The 24,909-nt window shown below is 46.4% G+C and overlaps 1 protein-coding gene across 1 annotated transcript in view; it reads right to left on the bottom strand.

Annotated features, from left to right (window-relative positions):
* Positions 1-10,537: 10,537 nt before the first annotated feature.
* Positions 10,538-24,909, bottom strand: part of LOC125757418 (uncharacterized) — a 251,141-nt gene continuing 236,769 nt past the window's right edge. The window contains exons 2-3 of the mRNA XM_049413006.1: positions 16,971-17,096; positions 10,538-10,732 (exon numbers count right to left, since the gene is read on the bottom strand). Of these exons, the coding sequence (XP_049268963.1) occupies positions 10,538-10,732; positions 16,971-17,096 (321 nt within the window). The remainder of the gene's footprint in view (positions 10,733-16,970; positions 17,097-24,909) is intronic.

Here is a 24,909-nt window from a genome sequence, read left to right on the forward strand (position 1 = left end):
CCACCTACTGTGCCCGAAACCCATATGTGCTCTGAACACGTTTGTTTCACTCTATCCCATTTTGTTCTGCTATGAATTAGCATTCCAGCACCCCCACCTCTCCTTTCTGATGTGATCCTGTTACATCCTTCCCAAATATAATTGTCATTATGTGGTGGCTCTTCAAAGTCTCTAAGGTGTGTTTCTGTAACCACATAAACACCTATCTGTTCCTTGTTTAACTGTTCCTCAATCTCTAACCATTTTGCCTTTTTTCTGCCACCCTGCATGTCTATCTCTATGGGACAGCGCCATCTATTGATTGATACTGGAGACGCGACGATGGGGGAACGCCGGATGGAGCGATGACCGACCAGGTGATGCTATAAGGAGCTCCGCTCCTAAAAAGTGTCTGTTCTCCTTTACTCCTTTTTGTGCTCGTAAATTTTAGCGCTTATTCTTTCAGTGTTCCATCTGTCTAGCCGCCTACGTCTGGGTGTTCTCGTGATCGCCTCTTAGCTTGGTGTAGACCAAAATTGCCATGGGAGGGTAAGTGGGCTGGACAAATATCACTGTCGGGTCATGACATGACTAGCACGAAAATCCTGTCGCCTACGTGGTCAAGCCCTTTCCTCCAGGCACGTGTGGCAGATACCCTTTTGCCACGGCCACGGTAAGCGGGTATGCGCCACAGGTGATTGACACTTTATATTTTCCCGGGAAAGGTGAGAACATACATTGGTTGTTTAAATGCGAGATCATAAAGAAAAAAAAACAGCATCGAGAGCGTTGACCCGACGAATGCAAAGAATAAAAATGAGGATCCCAGCAGGAATCGAATCCAGGCATTCTGCGTCGCAGTCAGGTATTCTACCACGGAGCCACGCCACTTTATTTGTCTTTATTGCAGGGCTTCAGTTTTCAACAGTGGCATGAAAGTACATTCTGTCTACAATTGTTTCATATGCAACAGTGATATTGTGCGAGGCACCCAGTCGGGTACATCCTTTTGCATTTTTTTGCAATTCAAGAAACGAAGTCAGTGACTCGCGAAAGTACTCTATGGCTCGATCAACATCATCATGACGCCACGTCTTGATACTGCTGTGGAAAAAGACCCTGTGCCGGCGTAATGTCGGTACAGGGTGAACTGCGATTGCAGTGCTTGCTATCTAATTTTATAACAAAACAATAAACACTCCATATGTATTCCTTTCATACAGGTGTCATGCCGGGTTAATGTCAGTTGTGGTTTCAGTGGTGGCTATGCTGTCACAGGAATCTAATCAACATTACATTTGTATTCCCATGACTCAGCAAGCTTTATTCAAGTGTTGTTCAACCCTGTAGGATTAAACTAAAGAAAGTTATGATATTCACATCATCGCACCGTAAACTGTACTTCGTTTCAGTAATACTCACGCTTGTGCTCTAAAGTGAGGGCTGACATTACGTCAGACCATAAGTTAATTTTAAACGCCAGTGTAGCCGGCGTGCCTGGTAAGACCACGATGCGCACGCAACTACTACGCTTACAAAAACACGTCGATCCACCTCGTAACGCTTGGCTCAAAGCCAAAAAACGCAGCATAAGCAACTACTCGCTGAATGATTCGCATGAAGCCGATTCCAAGGCGTGGAATCTGCCGAACTTTCCTTTCTTTCTCTCTTCTCTCTGCCTTTTTTATTGTGTTTTTGTCTTGGTAATTTTTAATAATTTCTTTCTCTCTCTCTATTTTATCCTCTTTCTCAGTCTACCTGTGCTGCCTCTTTCTTTCTTTCTTTCTTTCTTTCTTTCTTTCTTTCTTTCTTTCTTTCTTTCTTTCTTTCTTTCTTTCTTTCTTTCTTTCTTTCTTTCTTTCTTTCTTTCTTTCTTTCTTTCTTTCTTTCTTTCTTTCTTTCTTCCCCGCTTCCTCTTTCTCTCGCCTTTCCAGAATACATCAGTGGTGGTGGACGCACACTGTGAATGGTCAGAGGTTTTCGTAATACGATCCACAACGACAGAAAGCACGATTCGTTGTTTGTTCGAGCTCTTCGCACGTTTTCGTTTCCCTGAAACAGTAGTTTCCGATTATGGACCTCAATGTTTTTCGCAAGAGTTCAAGCGTTCCGTGCAGGTAATGAATACGCGGCACGTCCTCACGGCTCCCTACAAACATATCTCCAAGGGGCTGGCAGCGCGCTTCATTCAGACCATAATAAACGCCCTCCGCAAAGGCGGCACAGGAGAGAAAATGTAGGTGAAGCCTCATATTTTTACTCTACTATCGCAACACGCCGCATGCGACGACTGATGAATCACCAGCGACATTGCGCCTGGGACGACGATTACCTAGTCAGCTAGATGCCGTAGAGCCCTGGGTGAAAGGAAAGATTAGCCCACAGACATTGCACTCAGGCACTAAGTCGTCCGTGTAGCGAACGTCATTTCTTAGTCGGCGGCAGCGTGTCAGTACCTAATTATTCTGGAAAACCAAAGTGGGCTCCCGCTGTGGTTGTTGCTCAAACAGGACCTGTCTCTTTCGAAGTCCGTGCAACCACTCCGAGGGGTACCTTCAGCTGGCGTCGCCACCAGGACCAGCTGCTACACAGGTCTGCAGAGGACGTCGCCCCTATGCATGGAGCAGCTGGCGAAGCTACAGCCAGCGAGTTACTGGTTTTTATTGAGACTGGCGGCGCACAAGCTCTTGCCAGTCCACAACGGTCCAGGGTGTCAGCTGGTGCGCAACTGAAAAGACCACTCTGCGAGGTGCGCAATCGCTACTAAGTGCCGCTTGCTAGCGGTGCCTTGTTCTAGCCCGAGCCACGAAACGATAAGCATGAGGTAATAAACGTGGTTCATGCCGAACTTTTATGATTCTTTCGGCACGTTTGTCGCAAAACGTAACACTTGGCGACCAGTAGAGGGCTTATCTCAAAATAAGACTTTTATTAGTAGTAATTCTTATTTATTATACGTATTTGTGTTGAACATGTGGTATATACATTTATATATGTGGTTTCTGAAGGGTTAGTAAGACTCCTGTGTGCTGTGCTGTCCACTTGTTGCCGTATGTCTATTATCTAAACATACATTGCCTCCGAGATAAGAAATACGCAGTACCATGACTGAATATGTTGTTGGGATATTGGAAGGTACCAGAAGCGGACCTCGATTGTCTCTAGATGGCCTTTGTTACTCCTGACGGTCTAAAGGAATTAAATGCCGTGCCCTTTGGCCTCCGCAAACCAGCTGACATAGATATAGGGTAATAAAAAATGCCATTCGGAAGTACTGGCGGCGTTTATCGGCAAAGCGCTATGATAACAAAACATTACACATTGTTTTTTTTTTGTTTACGCAATTTTAACTGCCTTCTGCTGGGTTTGCCACTGCGTGGACAGTCGGGTTACCAACCGTCCCGTATTTTGCGGGACCGTCCCGACTTTACGTACAGTGTCCCGAGTTCCGCGCCGTCACTGTCTGGACAGCTATATGTCCCACATTTGTTCCCGACCCGCCAGTTACAAATCTGTATGTGATCCAACGTACGCCTAATAGCGCGCCTAACGCGTTGTTGGGCGTGCGTTGGATCACATACATAAAGAAAGAAAAAATGAGGATGCCCTTATTTTTGGGTCTTGCGGTCAGATGCCGCCAATTTCCCACAGGGCGGGTGCTCTCCCAAGCGACTCTGTGCTTCGTTGCGCCCAGCACCAGGCCGGAAGTGCACTTGTACCTATTTTACCGGTAGGTACGCGGCGGCAGAAATTCTCTGCCTGCCACAGCAGCCGGGGATGTTCAAGTCTTTCACCAAGGCTGTGGTGGGTTAAGGTACGCCCAGGAGACTTTACAGAACCCTATGGGGCCACCTTTCGAGATGAGTAGCCATGAGCAACCGAGAACTAGGTAGGTGTACTCCATTACCCGATTAGGAAAAACCTGTGGGTTTCCGGTCGGCACTGGAAATCAAACCTGATAAATCCTGCATTGGAAGCGGACGCTCAAACATATATAGCCACCGCTGCGGACATTTATTTCCTACTATCTTGGGTACTAATCTCACAAGGTGGCCCCATAAGGTTCTGTAAAGGTCCCTGGGCGCAGCTTAACCCATGACAACCTTGCTGAAATAGTCGAGCATCCGCCGATGGTGTAGGAGGCAGAGAATTGCTGCCGCCGGCTGCCTAATGGTGAAATAGGTACAAGCACACTTCCGGCCTGGTGCTCGGAAGAACGAAGTTGATTGTCGCTGGGAGGGCACCCAGCTTGTGGGAAATTGGCGGCATGGGACCGGCAGACGTAAAGGTAACGTCATCCTCTTTTTTTTTCTCCACGCTAGGCAGCACACTCTAGCTGCACTTCCACGTGAAATGCGACACCTTTTACGAGTGAATTCTACAGCAAGATGACGTGTTGGGAGCAGCACGTAGCCAGCTGAAGTAGCACTTCAAGAGGCCGTGGCAATGAAGAAAGATGCCGCAATAAAGAAAAATCACACCATCTCCCGCTAAAGGGGACCATGAGGCGATGCGAAGCAGTGTTTCGGCATGTAGAGCCCGCGTTTCAGAGGGGGAATGGTGAGGGTGGAAAGGAGAGAGTGGAAGACGAGGGGGGAGAGGAGAGAGGGAGAAAGGGGAGGGTAAAGGGGAGGGGAAAGGGGAAATGCGCAGTAAGGGTGGTCACGCCGCACACCACCACCACCACCACCACCACCGGATTGAACTCCGCTATAAGATGCTTCACATCTAAAACTGAATTCGCTGACTGCCTATGTTAGTGTACGCCCCCCCCCCCCCCGTCCCGACTTCCTTCATTGAAGAGTCGGTAACCCTAGTGGGCAGACAGTAAAATAAAGTGAAAACAGGGTCTGTAAATATTGTGTAATGCATTGTTATCCCAGCGAGTTGCCGATAAACGTCACCATCAATTCCGAATGACATTTTAACACGAAAGTGTTTTATGTCGGAGTCCACCAAGACTTCAGTGACGTATTTCCGTCACGGAAATGACGTATAAAAAATTTACACGATCAGATGTCAAAGAAAAAAAATTCCGCCAACGGGCATCGCACCCACGACCGCTCGGTCCTCAACAACAGATGCCGGGCACGCTATCCACTGCGCCACGGCCACAGACTCTAGAGGTTTTACAAACGCGCCTTTTATATCTACCACTCTCCCGGTCGGCGGGGTGGTGTTGCACTCTGGGAGCGGTAAAGTAAAGTAATTCGTCATTGCTCTGGCCTCCGCGATTAGCACCTGCAACGCGTCACACGTCCGTCCCATTCGCCGCGTTTTCAATAGAAGTTCAATTTTTGTCAATGCCTTAACACACCGCGAGGTGGCGATCTTAGACCAAGCTATGCTAGCCACCATAACCAAGCGTCGTAAAAGCGTCGGCCTCGCTCATAGCATCACGCCACGGTGTAAGAATGCATCACGCTAATGCAAATCAAAAATAGCTCTGCGACGCGCGCCTGCCTCACCTGGCTGTAACACCGCGTTCACTGCTGACGCGCTCGCCCCGAGAAAAATCGCGGCTGGGCTACCGGGGCGGCAGGACGCGCTTTGCGTTTCCCTCTAGTCCGGCCGTGATGTTCAATCACATTTTAACATGCCGCGGGATGGCGATCAAGTTCAGCGCCCAATATGCGACGCTCTTCTGGCTATCACACCTCGTTCTCTGATTACGCTTTCACCGTTTACTACAGCTACCACAAGGGTTTGTTTAATCATTTAACTTGGACGTTATACCCCTGTCACACTGGAGGTGTTAATGTCATTAGGTTCTAATGTCATTCGGCGCAACGAATGCCATTCGATCCGTGGCGGTGCTACACAGGAAAAAGTAATGTCATTCGTTCATGATATCAATGTCGATAATTCAGAAAAGAAATGGCTGGAAAAGTTGAGGGAGGTAAATATTGAGTGGCATGAAAGCGAAGTTCTTTATTTTAAAAGGCATGTGGGAAGTCGCATCGCTAGATAAACACGGATAAAAATTTCATATCGCAGGATATCTGGCCACCATAAGCCAAGACGACGCTTAGCCAATAGCAACAGCCGATAGAATGGCTGACATGGCAGTACCGCTATTCTAGGCACTGTAGTACCGCTGGACGACGACGCTAAGCTGCAGCAAGTAAAACATTTCGTTGCTTTGTACTTAGCGTTGCAAGGAACGCGCATAAGCCAGAAGAAGAGATTTGACGGAAACTCAGTGCGTTCCGCGTTTGTTCGCTTTCAAAACGCGGTCTCGCATGCGTCCATGCGGGAAAACAGCTTTCAACGAAACTGCGCACAACTGTCTTCTCATAGCTTTATGAGAGCAAACATCTCCACCTCGGTCCAGTGCGCTCGTGGAGTTCATTCCATCGCTGCAGATACACATGCAGACAGGCGTCTGTTTGTCTCCATTGTGGCCGACAGTGCCGGCAGCCAGACGCCGCTGAGGTGGAGTAAAAACATTTTGCGACAGCCTTCCGTACACCTGTGCTCGTTAAAATCACAGACGCCTACAAAAAAGAAACATGAATAGCGTGTTTGCACGAATGCGCGTCGAATTGAGAATACTAAATGGCACATTTTGAGGAGTCTCTGGTGTAGAGACTATACATTCGGTTCGACTTCGACAGCGAATGTGTTTCTCGAACTCATTCGATTGCTTAAGTCATTCGCCTCTAATGACATTAAATATTACTGTGTAGCAGCCGCATAATGTCATTAGGTGCGAATGTCATTCCATTCGAATGACATTAAAACGTCCAATGTGACAGGGGTATATGGAGATGTACCACCAATCATCAAAGTGGGTGCATCCACGTTAAACGGTGCTCTAATAATATTAATATCTGGGGTTTAACGTCCCAAATCCACGATGTGACTATGAGGGACGCCGTAGTGGAGGGCTCCAGAAATTTCGACCACCCGGGGTTCTTTAACGTGCACCTAAAGCTAAGTACACGGCCAGATATTGTGCAAACTCTCTTATATCAATTCAGTTACTTCTGTAAACATTCAGTTACTTCTGAAAGGGCACGCTTTACTTTCGTGTTATTCCGATTCCTATGAAGGAGGGATCCACCATCTTTTTTATCACCCCACGCCCCTGTATTCTGCAAAAGCATGTTGAATTGAATTCAATTGAATCTTTATTTTGGCATTGCATGAAGGACGGCGGGAGTAAAAGCTGCATTAAAACAGGTTGACAAGCTCGCGCTACCTAAAAATAAATCAGTCAGAAGCAGCGGCACACAAATAAGATAACAAAAGCCTAATGTACAGAAATATGGTGATGTCAATCAACATAATTATATAATCTAAACGTAAACAGGATACTACCGCTCCTATGAAGAGAAAACAAAACATCAGAAGCTTGAAGAGGCTACGTATACATGTGTCACAAAAGTGCATAAGAGGTCAAACTGATACAAAAGGGTAAATTACATCATGATACGATTTATAGGAACAATGATACAACGTTTCTTGTGGTCATGTTTTCTATATTTACATCAATGCTGCTTAGATAATTCAACATTCTGGGAATAACATTGCGTACCATTTGGCCACCATACTTTGTACGTGATCGTGGTATTATACACACGTATTGTTTCCTTTCGCTTAGGTATGAGTCAAACAAGTCTAAGGCAACACCTCGTACATCGTATAAATCTAGCTTACGTAAAAGTAACTGTCTATTCAGAGAGTCGAAGGCCTTGCTGAAATCGATAAAGACACCGAGTACTAGTTGTTTACATTCTATGCTATTCAAAATGTTGTTACTTGAAACTGCCCAAAACTGAGAACATCAATCGCTCGAATATGGCAGTCGCATCGCGAAGGCCATATGGCATCACATCTAATTCCTATCAATCACCCGATGTAATGAAGTGCTATTGGGACGATTCACGTCCGATATTGGTTTTTTTATATTTGTTGTTTATTTTATGATACCTACCATGGACTCTTTTGCCTGCTTAGGCCACAGAGCCACCCTTTTCAATAAAGTAATTTTCTTCTTTACTGTCTACGACAGCGCATGCAATTCCGTCGGGTAAAAATGCAACCACGTTGACTTAGCTGTCAATATTGTTGGGTCTGAGCGATATAACGCCGCCGCCCTCGGAACACACGGACACAGTTCACGCGGTCGTGCAACAAACATGTGTAGGTTTATTAAAACACTTCTTTACATATATGGCGAGCTCGCCGGCCGAATTAGTAAACGTAACACGCTAACACGAATACTGGGAACCAACACGCACACTCGAGACAATGTAAGATATACAATACAATATAACATAAGACATAAAATAAGACGAAAAATCACGCCATCTCCCGATAAAGGGGACTATGAGGCGATGCAAAGCAGTGTTTTGGCATGTAGAGCCCGCGTTTCAGAGGTGGAGTGGTGAGGGGGAAAGGAGAGAGGGGAAGTGGAGAGGGGGAGGGGAGGGGAGAGGTGATGTGGAGAGAGGAGGGAGAGGGCGAAAGGGGAGAGGGGAGGGGAGAGGGGTAGTGGAGAGGGTGAAACGAGAGGGGGAGGGAAAGGGGGAAGGAGTAGGGGAGGAGAGGAGAGAGAGGAGTGGAGAGGGGAAGTGGAGAGGCTTGCGCATGCGCAGTAAGGGTGGTCACGTCGCACACCACCACCACCACCACCACCGGATTGAACTCCGCTATAAGATGCTTCACATCTAATAATACAATACAAATGCGAAGGCGGCGCCGCAGATGCACGAGTCGCCACGAGGGCCCGAGGGAAGCGAGCCGCGGTACCGTCCCCCACGGACTCCAGCGTGGCCGTCGTCCATCCGCGCGCGCTGCCACACCCCAAAAGAGAGCTCACTGCCGTTTCTATGTGCCGGCCTAAATTCGCGGCGGCGATGCCGGCGCCACCGCGCTAAACTCGGGTTACAGACAGCGCATCCCCGACCTTGGACGAACGCCTCGGCTTACGCCAAGCACGTGCGTTCCAAACACAGCGGCCGCGCCCAAGCCACGGCAGTCGCCTTTACAGGGGTGATATAGCACCCCCACAATTTGTTAAAAAAAACACGGCCACGAGAACCGTTGGTGGGAGGGAAGGACAGAATGGTTAAGAAAATTTCTTGAAATGAGTTAATGACGCTGTTTTGTCTGATTGTATTCTGTCTTATCGATACATCCATTTTTACCAAGCCTATGTCGACGAAATTACACTAGTCACGCTTGCATGAGTCCGAAAAACGCATTCACTGCGCGAATAAAAAGCTCATTCGTTATAACCTTAGACCACGACAAAGAAAGGTATCAACACGTAGTCTCGTTTACTTCGAATGCCATTTAAAATATGACGTGAGAAGAGGACGCATATTATTAGGCAGCTTTGGAATCGGGTACATAAAGCTTTGAGCTAGTCATTATCACAACTGCGCATGCGTCATACGCTATCCTCTTGGGCATAGAGTTTCTTACAATACTTACTAGAGGGAACTCTGGCGCTAGTGTCTATGGGAGCTGCAACGCATGGCGCATCAGCCAGCATGGGAATGATGGGTAGTACACGGATTTTTCTAAACTTCGTTCTTTCGGCTCCATTTGGCTCCGCGTCGCCTGCATCCGCTTTGTCGCAAGACGAAGTTCAGCAAAAGGCAGCAGTTACACTTCACCACTTTAACTTTTTTAGGCTCACCAATTCAAATTTGGTCACGGAGTTTACAACAATCCATTCCTTTATCCGAAAGAAAACCAAAACGCAGCAATAAACAAAGCCACAAGTGCGTTGGAAGCCCGCAAGTACGAAGCCTAGGCAAATCCGTCTACTACCCAATATTCCCATGGTGTTTGAACGATCGCAGCGCCAGAGTCCCCTCTAGTTAATTTTAGGAAACTCTATGCTCTTGGGTACACACGTTAAGTTAGTATACGCTATCTTCCTGAGTATCGACTGAAGTTACGAAAATAGCGTATCGCAACCAACGAACGCTAGCCCTGCCTACGCTATTCTAAAGCTGCCTATTACTGCAGGAGGGCACGTTTCTCGTGCAGATACATGAATTGCCGGCGAACGCGTGGAAATGGCATTTGCACAACAATTTCCGGTTTCCACATAATTATCCCTCAACTTAAGAAACCTGTTGGTTCTTCAATTGTTGCAACCTTCCTAAGTGAAGAATGTTTATTGGAGACAGTTAGGCAAACATTAAGATACATTTAATAAAAACGATCTACAAAGGGGAACTCGGGGAAATATTGTCAGTGATAAAATTTATTCGCATAGTGCACAGCAGTGTTGATTCAAGGAAAAAAAAACTTTTAAAATATTTAGAGAATATAATCTCCAGTGTAACTATTGGTCAGACAGAAAACGTCATGGTAATAAAGAAATTATAGAAAAGGATGAAGTCAGTTACGCCGTCCTTCTTTGCAGCGTCGTTAAAGTAGACTGCATAATAAAGGTAGTTATGGTAGGAGGCTTATAAAATTAGAAGAGTCATTGAGGCGAAATAAACTGCAGTACCCGTATAAACAGATTCACAATATATTTGATCATAACTTAGTAATCGTGAAGAAAAAAAAAGTATAGGACAGTATTATGCTATGTGAGCAATTTGCAGGTGGTTCCTTGATCGGGCGAGGTGTAATTTTTCCCCAGGAATGCAGCCACTCTGTTCAAAGTGTGCAGTCGGGAGTACTCGCCGTATCCGCATATGTTCTCGATGTCATCGTACTGAATATCGTCGGCGACGATGTTATAAAGCAGATCAGTGACGTTCTTCTTGGTGTCACACAGCTGCAGAAAAAGATTACGTTACGATTCACCAAGGTAAATAAATAAATAAATAAATAAATAATTTCAGTCCTACGTGTACACAAGAGTACCAATGTAATGCCAAGATACGACTGTTATATCGCTGCTTGACTCAGCTCTTGACACCCGCACACCCAAACAGGCTCCGAAAACACACATACAAAATAGTTTTCTTTCTTACGAGGCTCAATTTCAGTCAAATGTGTCACGCATATGTGAGTGACATTAATATGGAAGTTAATTATAACAGAATAAAACAGGCATTCATAAACAAACTGCAAACCACTTACAGACAAAAGAGAAAGGAAAGTTATGTCGAACACGCGTTTTATGGTACCACAAACATAACCGACATATCAACATAATTAACATGAATAGCGCTGAAGCTACAGAAACTTGAGCTACGTGGTAGTCATCACATTGGAGGGTGGCCTTGCAAGCACGGACAGAGAAGAGAAAGTGACAACACAAACTCCATCAAATTAGAGGGTGCGCCGACGGAAAAGCAGGTAGACACAAAACATCTGCGCATGCTCAGGTATGGCGCTCCATACCTGAGCATGCGCAGGTATGGAGCCCGTGTGCCTGTTATGTGGCCTGTTAATCAGGCACACGTGCAGAATAAAGCGATAGATAACAGCTTAGGTAATTTTTTCTTCTCTATGCAAGTTAACGGATGGGTGGCTCACGCATGAGCTTCCACTACTATCGATCTACAAGGCCTCGACCATTAAACACGTGTCTTCGTTACCGTGTCTTTATAAATGGACACTATATTGGAATTCGAACGTGTCTTTAAAAACTCGACGGCACAAAGAAATATTGGGAGGCGATACTCCAGTAAAGGACCTTTTAGGCTCCATTAATATCTGATGAAAACAAACGCTTGTTTGCGGTACGTAGAAACTGCCGTCGCTGGCATACCAGCACGACGATCTGGAAGTTTATTGGTGTATTTTACAACCCAATGCCATCTCCTCTTTTTATCCTGGACCCGCTCATTCGTTCTGTGCAGGGGTACACATTTTATCCTTATTGTAATTAACGCAACACTTCACTAAAGACGGATGCAAAAAGCACGAAACACAAGCGCTTTGGTACAAGGAAACAGTAAAAAAACAATCAAGCCCAAGTTCCAAGCCAATAATTACTCAACCATTTCTATCGAGCAGCCCATCAAGATCACGATTTTTTAAATAAGTGAACTAGACGGCGTGCTTAAACATCCAATGTCATGACGTTTCACTTGCCTCAAGAATCCAGCGAGTTGACAATTCTCTGTTGCGATAAGGAATGCTTGTGTTACAAAAATAAGGTAGGCAATCACAATCGCTACAGTGGACAGCCACGTGACAATCAGCAGGTTTTTGCATATTGTTATCATGCTCTCTCTGCCGCTCATTTGCACGTATTTCGATCTGCCAAATGTAATTGCGAGCTCATGACAGCGGTCTTCTACAAACTACAGGCTGTGAGAACGGGACGTACTTGTTTCGATGCCCTATATAGAAGTCTTCTTTTCCGTTTGAACGGGATACGTTTTCCTACACAGTGCGGGTAGTTTTACTGGAGCATACAAGATTTCTCTACGCCAGCCTTCTTGCCTATCTCCTTGGGATCATGCGCTACGCCATGAATATAAAGAGTAGCAGGAGCTTTTTGCTGATGCTAGAATCCTTCATCATTTCGGGGGGATATGATTTTTTTAAATGCTGTTGAACTGACTCACAGTCAGGCTGATAATGATGGTGTGATTATTATTATTATTATTATTATTATTATTATTATTATTATTATTATTATTATTATTATTATTATTATTATTATTATTATTATTATTATTGGCGCGTAGCTGGGCTCGAACGCGGTTTTGTAATAAACGAGTGTTCACGTAACTCGGCCTCCTGCCTTCTCGCTCGTCCTTGACGACTTCAGCAACGATGATGATGAAATGGCGAGGCGACAGCTACGGTGAATGGGCCTGAGGACAACCAGCTGTTTGCAATTGTGAAACTTGAAACCTTTCATGCGCAAAATGAAAGCGAGATCTATTCAGGGAATTAAGTAGGCACATACATGTCACTGCCCTTTTAACTGTTTGGTGCGAGTAGAAGATTAGGGTAACAACGGTTCCCAACTCCTAGGCTCGTAAATCTTGAAAACGTGGTTCTGCTCAAACTGTAAGGTTGAGGAACTTCAAAGTGTCGCCAATGGGCTTTTCGTACGTAAGTACTTAAGGGTGGCATATCCTTTAGAACACATTCAGAACCAAGCCTGTGAAATGTTGAAACGTGTTGCTCTCACATGTGAGAATGACAAGGTACTCGTCAACTATAGTGAATATTTTCATGACTTCAATGTCCATCAACCAGCCATCTATTGACCTTTTGAAATGTGCCATGAAAATATCATTAAGCACCAGGGCAGTACACGACCCTATAAAAATAGCTTGAACTTGGACGTAACCATTCCCGTTCCAGTTGGCAAATGTAGACTTTATGTATAAAGTCAATAAATCTGAGAAACACTGCACTGGCCTTCAACAAGCATTCTGGACCGCTACTGCTAGAGTGTTCCAGTACACTCTGCTACTGCGTCATGTTGGAGAATACGCGGTTTAACAGAATCCAAAGGCACATATGTTCCTTTTGTATCGGTCCTTAGTAAAGTAATGCGCTACCCGCAATGGTGGATAGTTACCATCTAGGCCAATCAAATTGTTTGTTATGTTGCATATCTTACGTAGGTTAAGTGAGCCTCAAAACGACGTTGACACCAAATCTACGTCCTCTAGCCTGTGTAATACGGAATACATGTAAGGTATAGCTGCGAGCTGTGTCCTTTTAAAGCTTCGTGCAACTATTTTTGAACTTGACGAAGTCATTCACTTTTTTAAACGCTTAGCGAAAGTGGCTGCAGCAAAGCAAGGATAACCTACATGTAAGAGACACCTATCCTTAGTATTAAATCTGGTGTTAATTTTGTCTACACACGATTACCCCATCGTGGTGGTCTAGTGGTTATGGTGCTTCACCGTTGACCCGAAGCTACCGAGATCGAATCCCAGCCACGGCGGCCATCTTTAGATGGAGGCTAAATGCTAGAGGTCCATGTCCTGGCATTTAGGCTCACGTTAGAGAACCCCACAGACAGGCAGGCAGACAAATTTGTTTGCATCCTGGCAAGAGTGTTCCTAAGAACCCGTCGAGAGCATCGCCCGCGACGACGGCGGGAACCAAATGTTCCCGATCAGTTCGCAGGCTCCCTGGACCGCCCGCAGTTGGTGCAGAAGGTCTGGACTTGCGATGCACTTTAAGACGTCCGTCTCGTTGACGCGATGCTTCCTTGTGGAAGCATCGCGTCAACGAGCCTTGTGGAAGTGGGGGCACTGACGAATCAAATGAGAAAAGTTTGCGAGTTGATCGCATGCCGAACCGCTGAGTGAAATGGCCATGTACACGGCCAAAGTGGCCGGCGGTGGCAAATATCTAGTCTGGGGGAGTGGGAGGGCTATCTCCTGCCTCCTAGTTAGTTCTATGTGCGGATCCAAGAAGGATTTCCTGCCTTGAATGCAGTGTGAAGGTGTCTCGTGAAAGGTGGTCTACGGGGCCCCGTTGGCGCACCGCCATTCCGCCACCGCGATGCCGTCGACGGTGGCGCCCATGGGGACGGGAAACCACGTCAAATTGTTAGGGAATAGTGTGACAGTAACTATGCTGTGACCAGCGAAAGAGATTTGGTTGGCGTCAAACGACCTGATCGTCGTCATGGAATCAGAAAATATGGGTGATGAACCTCTAGTCGTTAGCACCAGAGAGATCGCGACCCCCGGTGGCAGGAATTTCCGGAGCCCTCCACTACGGCGTCTTTCATAATCATATGGTGGCCTTGGTACGTAAAAACACCAACTTTTCTCAATTTTGTGTACACACGATGTGCTGAGAGAGGGCTTTAGGCACGACATGGTGAGCACAGCAACGCATGTGTGATGCAACCATAAATTATTTTCCATGAGAGCCAATAAGGTATTTAGAAAGTTATATATCGCGTCATTCCGCACATTTACCCATTTGACTAGGTAGCGCCTCGTACCTGAGTATGTTATTTTACGATCTCAGGATGCACTGAATAGTTTTTGTCTACATACTTTCCCATCACATAGCGTCCCTTTACTTGATAGTCGGCGTTTGCGTTGTCTCATTCTCTTCTCATGTGTCCCTGTTAGAACTCCTCTCCTCTGTCGGGATCAAAGTTCTTTTGCGCACATATCAGGCTCTTCGTTACAAGACATGTTGCGCGCGATTGACGACGACAGTGTAACAAGGAAATGTGAAATCCAGCTGAGTCCCATGCATATAAAAGAACCTCTTACATGTAAACTGGCGTCTCCAAGAAGTAAAATAACATCTTCGAAATAAAGGTGTATTCACGTTGGAGATATGCTTCTAGGGACTGCGTCAATGTAATGATTAGTGACACGTGGTAATGGCTTGCTAAAGAAATCAGATTTTCGCAGTGAGGGCGAAGCAACGAATCTGATAGCAACATAGTGGAATGTTATGGGAAATAAAGCTAGCAGCAAGCTCCTTAGCATCCCACCTGGCGTAACTCATCAAAAGGCTAGCGTAAGAAAACGTGGTTGTTTAAGCGAGCGAAACGACCTTCGCGCAGTCTATCACTTCAACGCAAACATCACGTGCAAAGGCATGAGCCTTCTGCCGGTCCCTCTAAAGATATGGCACTCGTCCGTCAAAGACATGCAGTTCCTGCCGGAAGTTTGCAGCCCCCAACCCTGCTTCAGGTCCCTCTGCGTGACTTTTGCGCGATAGAAGATGGCCGTCGCGTCTCTCGTCTCTTTGAGCAGCATTCGTCGGCTGTCCTTGCAAGTTTTCACTCGCACGAAGTGTACAACACGCGGGATGATGCTATTGATTTGGACTTGTGGGAGCCACACGCAGCAGCGTGCAAGATAAGGCGAGCTGGTGCGCTGCCGGGGGTGCGCGGAGGGCGATGCGCGTGGCTCACCGGCGTGCTTAAAAGGGGCAGCGTGCACACTGCCGGGGTGTGATTCAGGAGCCGCCGAAGAGACCAGAGTTTGCGTAAGCCACGCCAATAAATGCTTTCCTTTGTTCTTTGAGGCCTGTGTTGTCCTTGCTATAACTCTGGACGGGATGCAACAAGCCCAGTAGCCACTTAACGTGAAACATAATGTTGACTGCAGAAATTCTCCTGGAGTGTCCATATTTTGCTATCGCGAAAATTAAAATAAATTTTCTCAGAAAAGCCGGAGTTCTGCGCTGTGCAATCAGAAAATACGACGCCAAATGCTTTGTTCCATGTATTATGATTCGCAAGGAAAAAGGGGGCTCAACACCGTAATTTGCCACCGCTACAGACGACAGCGTCGCCGTATACTGCTTAGGTCAGCAACTGCAGTCGCTCTGTTGTCAAAATGAGCCGCGTATTTGACTTTGGTCTTTGAATAAAAAGACGAGGGCGCCGACCACAAGAGGAAAACACTATATTGAAATTTCGGCTCCCAGAACGTGAACATTGTTTACAAATCTCACCGAAGCATCAATACATTGTCTCTCTCATGTCGTCGGTGTTGTCGTCTTTTTATTCAATTATTCTTCCAGACCAGCGGGTGTCCGTCGAAGCCTTGCTTTCATTGAATTTGATATCTCATGCAAGGTTGACGCATACCGATTTTCAGTGTGTGTGGGCTATATTTATTTCTCTATGGCTGTCTCATTGTTTTGTGAATGTGCCTGAGAGTTACGTTACTCTTACCGGTTCTATTTCCATCAACCAAATGACATTACTTCGAAGCTTACCTTCATTAGGCTTTTTGGTTCGGAATACAAATTATATCCAGTATATGCCGTTTACCCATTGCCTTTTTTGTCTTAGAAAGCCGTGCCCACTTGTAATCCTCGAAGAAAAATATCTGCGGCGATTGTGCGCATGACCCTACACAGGCGAGTCATGGCGGCAGATGCGCAGGCGATTGTGCGCATGACTCTACGTTGTCATCATTATTCCAACACGCAAACCCGCGTGGGCTTACATGACCGTACATCACGTTCTTTGTCAGCGAGAAAAGGCACTAGAGAGGGATTCCACTTTACCCAATACATAAAATACAAAAAATTCTTTTGCAAACAGCACCACAAAATGCCCAACGTGTTCACACTTATTCAGCAGCAGGGTTTCTCACCTTGAGGCGAAATGAGGCGGCGCTGTCGTACGTGAACAACATGTGGTCCGACTTGTCATACGCAAACATAGCCTGGAAGATGCTGTCGAAGCTGAAGGTTTGATTGTAGTTCGGGTCTTCACAGCACTGTAGGAACAGGACGACGTCATTGTTCAGTAAAACACGAATAGAATGAACTCCTTGTGATTAAAATCAATTGTTAAGCGGTGTGTAAGGTATTGCAGAAAATGCACATTGTGGATTGAATAAAAATTAATTTCAAAGGAACAACGAGCACTGCACGGATACCTGGGTGCCGCTGTTGGAGAAACAATTGGCTGAGGCTTAAATCTTGTAAAGGCAGCTGTCATGAGCGCAATGCATGTTTGACTGGTTTTGCAAAAAATAAGCACACAGTGTTTTGGTGAGCCGTGTATCACATGATAATTTACACTCGCAGGTTTAAATGCACAGGCATACCTGATGAAGCATACGGGAGGACGACAGCCACCGTAGCTCAGTTCACAGGGTTTGCGCGCGTTATTCGAAGTCTGCAGGTTCGGTCCCATCCGGTGGCAAGTTGCCTTTTCGTCGACTTTGTTTTTTTCACATTTATATCAAACATACTGCACTTTACGTCCCGTATACTTGTCATACGCAAACATAGCCTGGAAGATGCTGTCGAAGCTGAACGTTTGATTGTAGTTCGGGTCTTCACAGCGGGTCTTTCCTTGGCTTCATTGTCTGGTAGTTGTAAATAATTATGTGAGTGATAATTTGATGTACTACATGATAGTCCGTGTATGACATGATAATAGGGACTTTTAGCTTGTACGTATACTACTTTACGCTACCGCGTTACCGGGTACCAGAAGGAATCTGCGCATGGACGGGCCTTTACGGAATGTAGACTACTCGCCGGGTAGGCTTTACGTTTACGGCCCTATCTCGCAACCACCTTCGTTCGTGGCTGCTCGTGATATCCGCTTTGCGGAGACTCCAGCCGCCGAGTCAAAATAAGCCGAAGTGCGAGCACCGATTGCGATCACATTGTTTCAGCCGGATTACCGCAGCTAGAGCCAACGTTTATAGAACCAGGTCAGTTGCAAAACTGAGCGATGTTGCGCGGCGCCGCCGCCATCAGCGACAGATGTGGCGCTGCTGTCGCAACAGGATTCACTCACTCCGCTCTCTCCAGCCGGCGTTGCGGCGCGGTGCGTCAGTATCCGTGGAGGCTGCTTTCTGCGTGAACAGTTTTGCGCTTTCTATTGTGCTTCGGATATGCTGCGTTAAGGTGGCTAGCTGCGTGTCTTCACCATGCCGACAAGTTGTGTTCCGAGACACCACGACATTTCTTTTGTGCCTAGGGTTACCAACTTTTCAATGAAGGGAGTCGGGACCAGTGGTCGGGACGGGTGGGAGCGGGGGGGGGGGGGGGGGGGATTGTGTTTTTATTGCTTCGGCCTCTTCAGCTGGCTACGTGCTGCTCGCCACACTGCCTCTTGCTGGATAATGTACCCACAAAAGTTGTTGCGCTTTGCACAGAAGTTCAGCCAAAGTAACTAAATCCCTTCGCAGGCAACGCTAGCCACCGCAAATTTCCTTCGTGCGTGTTATTCGTGAGAACTTCGTGTTCTTGAGCGTGACGCGCATTGTAGGGAGTGCGTTGCGTCACATAAAAAGTTCTAACTTGACGGTCCGGAATAAATCTGGGACATATAGCTGTCCCGATAGGGATGGCTCGGGACGCTGTATGAAAAGTCGGTACAGTGTACCGCGAAATCCGAGACGGTTGGTAACCTATTTGTGCCCCGCGTGACCCTGATCAGCGAGCGGCGTGGGATCGCGCCATTCCTCGTGAGGACAAGAATCTGTCCGACATATCACGTGCATGTGATATGCACTTTCATGAGGAAGACATCCTGAAGACTTTCGCTCACACGGTCAGCGGTAAGAATTAAGGTTGAAATCGCCAGCGGAAAAGAGCCTCGTCGAAGGATGCGTCCAAAAGATATTCCCGAACATGCCTTGATTTGAGTAATCCTAAAAATTGTGCGGTAAATAATTTTTTACAGTTAATTAGAGCTGTTTTGGTATGGTTTAATGCCCGAGACTGTGAATAAGTTGTGCCGTTTTGTGTGCATCACACCATAGATGCAATATCTGAAAAATTGTTTCTCTGCATTTCGCTGCGTAAAATAAATACAATTTTTCTTTCTGTAGCAGGACTGAAATTGTGGCCTGCAGTACACACATGGCGACTTTACCACTCAATAATTGCAAGTAACGACAGTACAGAGTGAAAACTCCTTACTTCAAAAAAGTGATAGTGAAGAATTATGGAAAAGAAATAGCGCAAAAAACTACGGAGCAACGAAAAAGGATTACAAACAACAGCGCTGACTTACAACAAAGATTTATTCGTTAACACCGCGCAATAGTTGCACAGTCCAAAACGAAAAAATACAAGTAGCAACACGCCCAACCATCGACTTTAGCTAACAATTACGCTACGGAACGCGCCATATAGTTAATTTCTTATAGGGTAATGGACAGATTCGTATGTTATATGCTATCAAGCATCAGTTATCTTGGGCAGTCTAGAAAGCCATAGCTTTACAGACTTTGCCTTACCGCTGCTAAATATCACTGAGTTTTACGTTGCAGCGGCAGCGCAGCGAAAAATCTCGATGATCTACAGTCGGCGAGTAAGCAATGGAACCCTTTCTGAACGGCTGCCCCAGCGTTTATCACGCAGACTACGCGTTTTCGTCTGCTAGCGGAAGCTTGTTGCGCCGCCAGCGCCACCAAACCGGAAGCTGTCCCGGCGCCGCGCGACGGGTTGGCTGACGCGGGGAGTTTTGCAACTTACCTGGTTCTATAAACGTTGGCTAGAGCGACCTAGAATACCGAAGTCGTAAACGTGAGAGGCGCGACGCGCCCAACAGGCTGGATAGGTGGCGCCATCTAGCGGGGCCAAGATGAACCCAGCAAGCACAACATTGTTATTGCAGAAACATCGTGCATTCTAATTCTAGTGTAAATGCCTTGTTGCGGCATAATTACGAATGAGTTGCCTTTTTCATCATTTTTTCTCTTTAATACACTAGGCTAAAACAAACGTGTCTATGACTGTGGTTGCGCGAAGCGTCACAAGATGGCGACACCATCGTCCGGTAACCCGTATTCCTACGGCAGCGTCTCGTGCGCCGCGCGGTTGCGCGGTGCACGAGCCGACCCCACTCAGAACTGGCCAACGTTGGAACTGGCTCCTGCACCGCACGGAAGTGACGTCACCTCATTAAAATAAACTTAAAACAACTCAAACGGACAGATTATTACTTTATAATGTGTTAAACCTTCAAAGAAATAAAACAAAAAGTAATTGACGAGTTAGTTAATGTACATTTGTTAATTAATGACATATCGCAACCACCTTAAATCCAGGGGGCACTGCGAAAGGTAACAGTGGCAAACATGGCAGCCGCCAGAAAATCGCTGTGACGCAGAGTTTCTCACCACGATGTGCGGATTGTTGCGTTGCTGTTGGAAGTACTGCATTTTCTAGTTTGCGAGGTAAAAACGTGATGTTGTCGAGGGTGAGAGTGTCCTTGCAACCGAGTACCGGTTGGCGATGAAATAAATGTTGTTGCACAGTTCGTGTGAACATCCGAACGCACAAAAAATCCCAGTGCGGCTGCCCCCGAAGTGCTTTTACTAAGCTTGTGATCTCCGATGGCCAATGCTCATGCACTGCAGGTTTTTCGCAAAGTGCGAACACGTATCGGCCGTTATCATTCATTGCCAGGTAAATCATGCTGTGCTGTCACCAGTCGTGTTATTCAGCAAGGCAGACAAAGTGTGCGGCACTGTTTTGTCGGTAGGTGGGCTAACGCAGTCGGCGGTTGCCATTTGGCATCGTTTATCAAGTGCTGATCGCCTAGAGTACAGTGTAGCCTAGAGCATCACGGCGACACTTCAGTATTTTGAAGCGACTTAGTCTGCCGATTACTTCGTGAGGCGGTGACGGTACACTGAGTGACATAACAAGGTTTCGTGTTGCATATTCGGCGTGGCTACAAGAGGCGAACAGAAACAGTGACTGCTAGCTGCTAAAAAAATGATGGCAGGAAACTTGACCATCATTATTGGTTATGGTTATCATCTGCCAATCATGCCTTGCACTCGGAACACACACGCAATGCGATAGCGCCAGCCGGAGCAAACTTCTAGCGCTACGGTGACGCCGGCCGAAAGCACAGATTCGCCTAGCGATACTCAAAACATGTTGAAGTTCAACTGTACCAAAAGCCACGCTTTACGCTGTTCGCGTTTCTTTTCATCGCGATTGTACATCATCACCACGAGCCGTTTGCAAAATCTAGGCGCCCAGTGACTCAGTTCTGAGACCACGTCTGTTGCAGTGCGTCTTTCTGTCATCGGAGCCTTGATAAACCGTGCAAATCAACATTATTGACGCGGATGCCGGAAAAACCGATGCATCTGAATTTTGCGTGTCCTCCTGCGTCTCGCAGAGAAAGTGCATTGATTCTTAAAACAGCGTATCATAGTAAATAGAGCCAATTCTGCGAGGGTCATCCAACATCCAATATCAAAGGGCCTGTAGACAGGACCCAGCAGTGCAGCAGCAGCAAGTCCGGCTGACGGGAGGACGATGGGGAGGCATACTCGCTTGCCGACTCGGCGAATTCATGGCATATTCAAACGGCGCGCCTAGCCGAAAAACGTATGACGTCACTTCCGTGCGGTGCAGGAGTCGTTTCTGTGTGGGAGCGGCTCGTACACCGCGCGGCGCAGCAGTCTCTGCCATTCCTACATATCTTTGCATATACCGGGATACTGCACACGCTAAAAACCTCTCTTATGATTTTCCGCAGCGGTAATTCAATATTATCTAAATAAATATAGTTTAAAAGCAGTTATCATCACTGCAGTTTGCGCAAACGTAAATGTAGACGTTTACGTGCGTACATAATTGTTTACGTGCGGAGAGCTATAACTTTTCTAAAACATACATTCCGGTAAACGGTAAACGTCATCCGGTATTCCGGTAACACGGTAATGTTAAAAAAGTATGCTTACAAGCTAAAACTCCCTAATATTCGCAATGAGTGGATGAATGGATGCTATGAGCGTCCCCTTTATAACGGGGCGGTGACAAGTGTGCCACCTGCCTCAAAAAAAAATTCCCATTTCTCTTCTTTTTCTTAATGTTGGCCTAGTGTCTCTACTTCAATTAAATCTATCTTACCACAGGAAAAAAAAAACGTAAATTCTCAGCCCAGTTCTCTGCCCGTTATGGCAGAACGTCCTTATTTTTTTCCAATATTTATTTTTCTCCTTTCTCTTACGCTTACTTATTCTTACTTATTTCTTACTTATTATATTATTATATTATTTCTTACCTGTCTCTTAATTATTTCAATCACGGGTGTGTTCAGCTTTCCATCGTTGTCCCTAAAACCCAAGGCTTCATGTAGGCTCGTGCCGAAACGTACACCTGGGCGGATATCTCCACATTCAATCAGAACATGCTCCGCCGTTTCCTGATCTTCCCCGCAGCACCTGCATTGTTCTTCTTCTTTACTGAATTTCGCTTTATAACTACCCGTTCTAAGGCAACCCGATCTCGCTTCAAACAGTAAAGCGCTTCCCCTTGAATTATCGTAAAATACCTCTCTACTTATTTCATTTTTGCCCTTTCGGTAGTAACTCAAAGCCGGTTTTTTCTCCATGGCTGCCGTCCAGTAAATCCTCTCCGCCTCTCTGACTCCGGCGGTTTTTCGAGGTCGATGGATCTCAGTAAAATTCGCTCGGTACGTTCCTTTGCACGTTTCCGTCATTTATGCCAAATTACAGGCTTGAGACATGCGCAGATTGTTTGCAAATGAATTTTAAAGATTGTCTGCAAACGCCCTCCTGGCTTCCCGCAATTATTGGCAACATTGCGTCTGTGACGTCAGTATTGGCAAGGCGGCGGAAGTGACGCAGCCGAGGGCACCGCTAACTTCGGCGCTTAGGCCGCTACAGCGAGCCTCTGCTGTGCACAAGGCGACAAACAGCGTTGGTTTGGCCGGCGCTTCGCTGGTCGTCCCGGCTGTCCCAGTTTTCATACTCCGCGCCGGCGTGACCGGCATGTTTTGCACGACTTCCGGTTCGTTCGTAACAACGTCTACGTCATACGTAGACAGTACACTCGGTCGGGTTTCGGTTTCGTTGTTGCGCTTTTTTGCTTATTTAAAATTATTCTCCAATTTGCCGAGTATTTCTGCTATCGGGCCCGTAACAGGAGCGTCTCAGGAACATAAAAGCACCATTACTTTGACATGGCCAAAAAATCGCCGGAGTTGGCCTTTAACGCTCTTTGTTGAAATATTGCTTACACTACCAGCCGTATATCTACTAGACTTAGACTGTCACGCCACGAAACGGATTTTGGAGGAACCCCTGGAGGACGGTTTGCAGATGACAAACTGGCAGCTCTGAACGCCGCTCTCTTGCTCGGCTGTGCTAGCCTGATTGTTTAGGCGTTGGCAGGAAAGAAACACTACTTTGCATGTTTCCTGCATCAGTGAACAAACCGGGCCCTCCGTGACACGATAAGCAATATCATTCGTTCTTGCGAGACGCGAAGTTTTCGTGAATATACGTGGCAAGTCGCGGTTACAATGACAACCAACATCGTAAATATTTCACCTTCGCGAGGTATCCTGTCGCGGCTAGGTGAGTTAAATATTATCGTCTGACCTTTTCAGTTGAAGCTCACGCTGTTTCACTTGTATATAGTATCTCTCGGTGTTTTTGCAGTGCATGAATTACATAGTATATTACGCGGGAAGTCGCGCGAGCTCGCGATGTCTTTTTTTAAACTGAACAATATCAAATAGATGATATTTAAAATAGCGCGCTTTATCCTTTGTCAGTAAAACGCTGTTCTGAATCGTGCTACCAAACATTCAGTCATTCGAGGCTGCGTTCGATGTCTATCGTCATTCGATGGCTATCGTGGCGCGAACGCTCTCAGCGTCGTCCTTCACCTGTGTGTTGCTCTCATAGCCAGCGCTGCGCGGCTTGTTCATGTACGATGTTGATAGGTGGCAGCACACTGCAAGCGATTTCTTGTTGATAGTTTTGGGAGCAAAATGAAATCCTAGCCAAGACGTTTCTCTAATTGTAAGTATGGTGACGGGGAGTGGTCGAAGTCTTTCGGCAAGGGAAATTCTTCAGATTGCTTTCAGCAGTGATGTTTAAAGAAACCATCCTGACGACGAGGACTTTTCACTGGGCGTAGAAGGCTGTGAAAGCACCGAGAGTGACAGCGACATGTAGATAAGCTGCTAACTCACGAGGAACGAGTCTCCCTTCACGTCCCCTCGTGCATTAATGTTTTTTCGCGCTCGTAAGTCACTTTGATGGTATTTATAGTATAACAGCGTTGAGTGAGATCAAAATAAAAGCTTAAAGTTTCCTATGCATTACATGTAGCGCAAATTATTGTGAATATTATGGAGCGTCGCATGCCGCCAGCAATCTCTAGCTCGAGCAGCAGAAGCGGAAGGGTTAGATTGATAAAACGTGCAGCCACGGCCACAATCCACGCCACTGTGTTAACTTAACCAGCGCCACCCGAACGGCATTGTTGATCGACAAATTTTCGTAATGTCGAATTCTTTGACGTTCCGAAAAGCATGCGCATGAAGTTTTTTCGAGATTCATGTTTCGAGGTGCCGATCGAACTTGCAACGTCCGAGAGAACTTAACTGCACACGGCTATAGTTTGAGCATGACTGTGACCCAAGCACTATTGAATGGGATATTGAATGCTTGCGTTCTGTTGAAGAAGTAACTCCGCGTTCCTGACTGCGCAAGCACTGACGACGGCTTAACATGGCTGGAGTGAGGTCCAGTGCAGCAGCAATGGCGCTTCTCGCTAGCGGCC

The sequence above is a fragment of the Rhipicephalus sanguineus genome, chromosome 2 (genome assembly GCF_013339695.2).
Source record: "Rhipicephalus sanguineus isolate Rsan-2018 chromosome 2, BIME_Rsan_1.4, whole genome shotgun sequence".
In the NCBI taxonomy this organism is placed as follows: domain Eukaryota; kingdom Metazoa; phylum Arthropoda; class Arachnida; order Ixodida; family Ixodidae; genus Rhipicephalus; species Rhipicephalus sanguineus.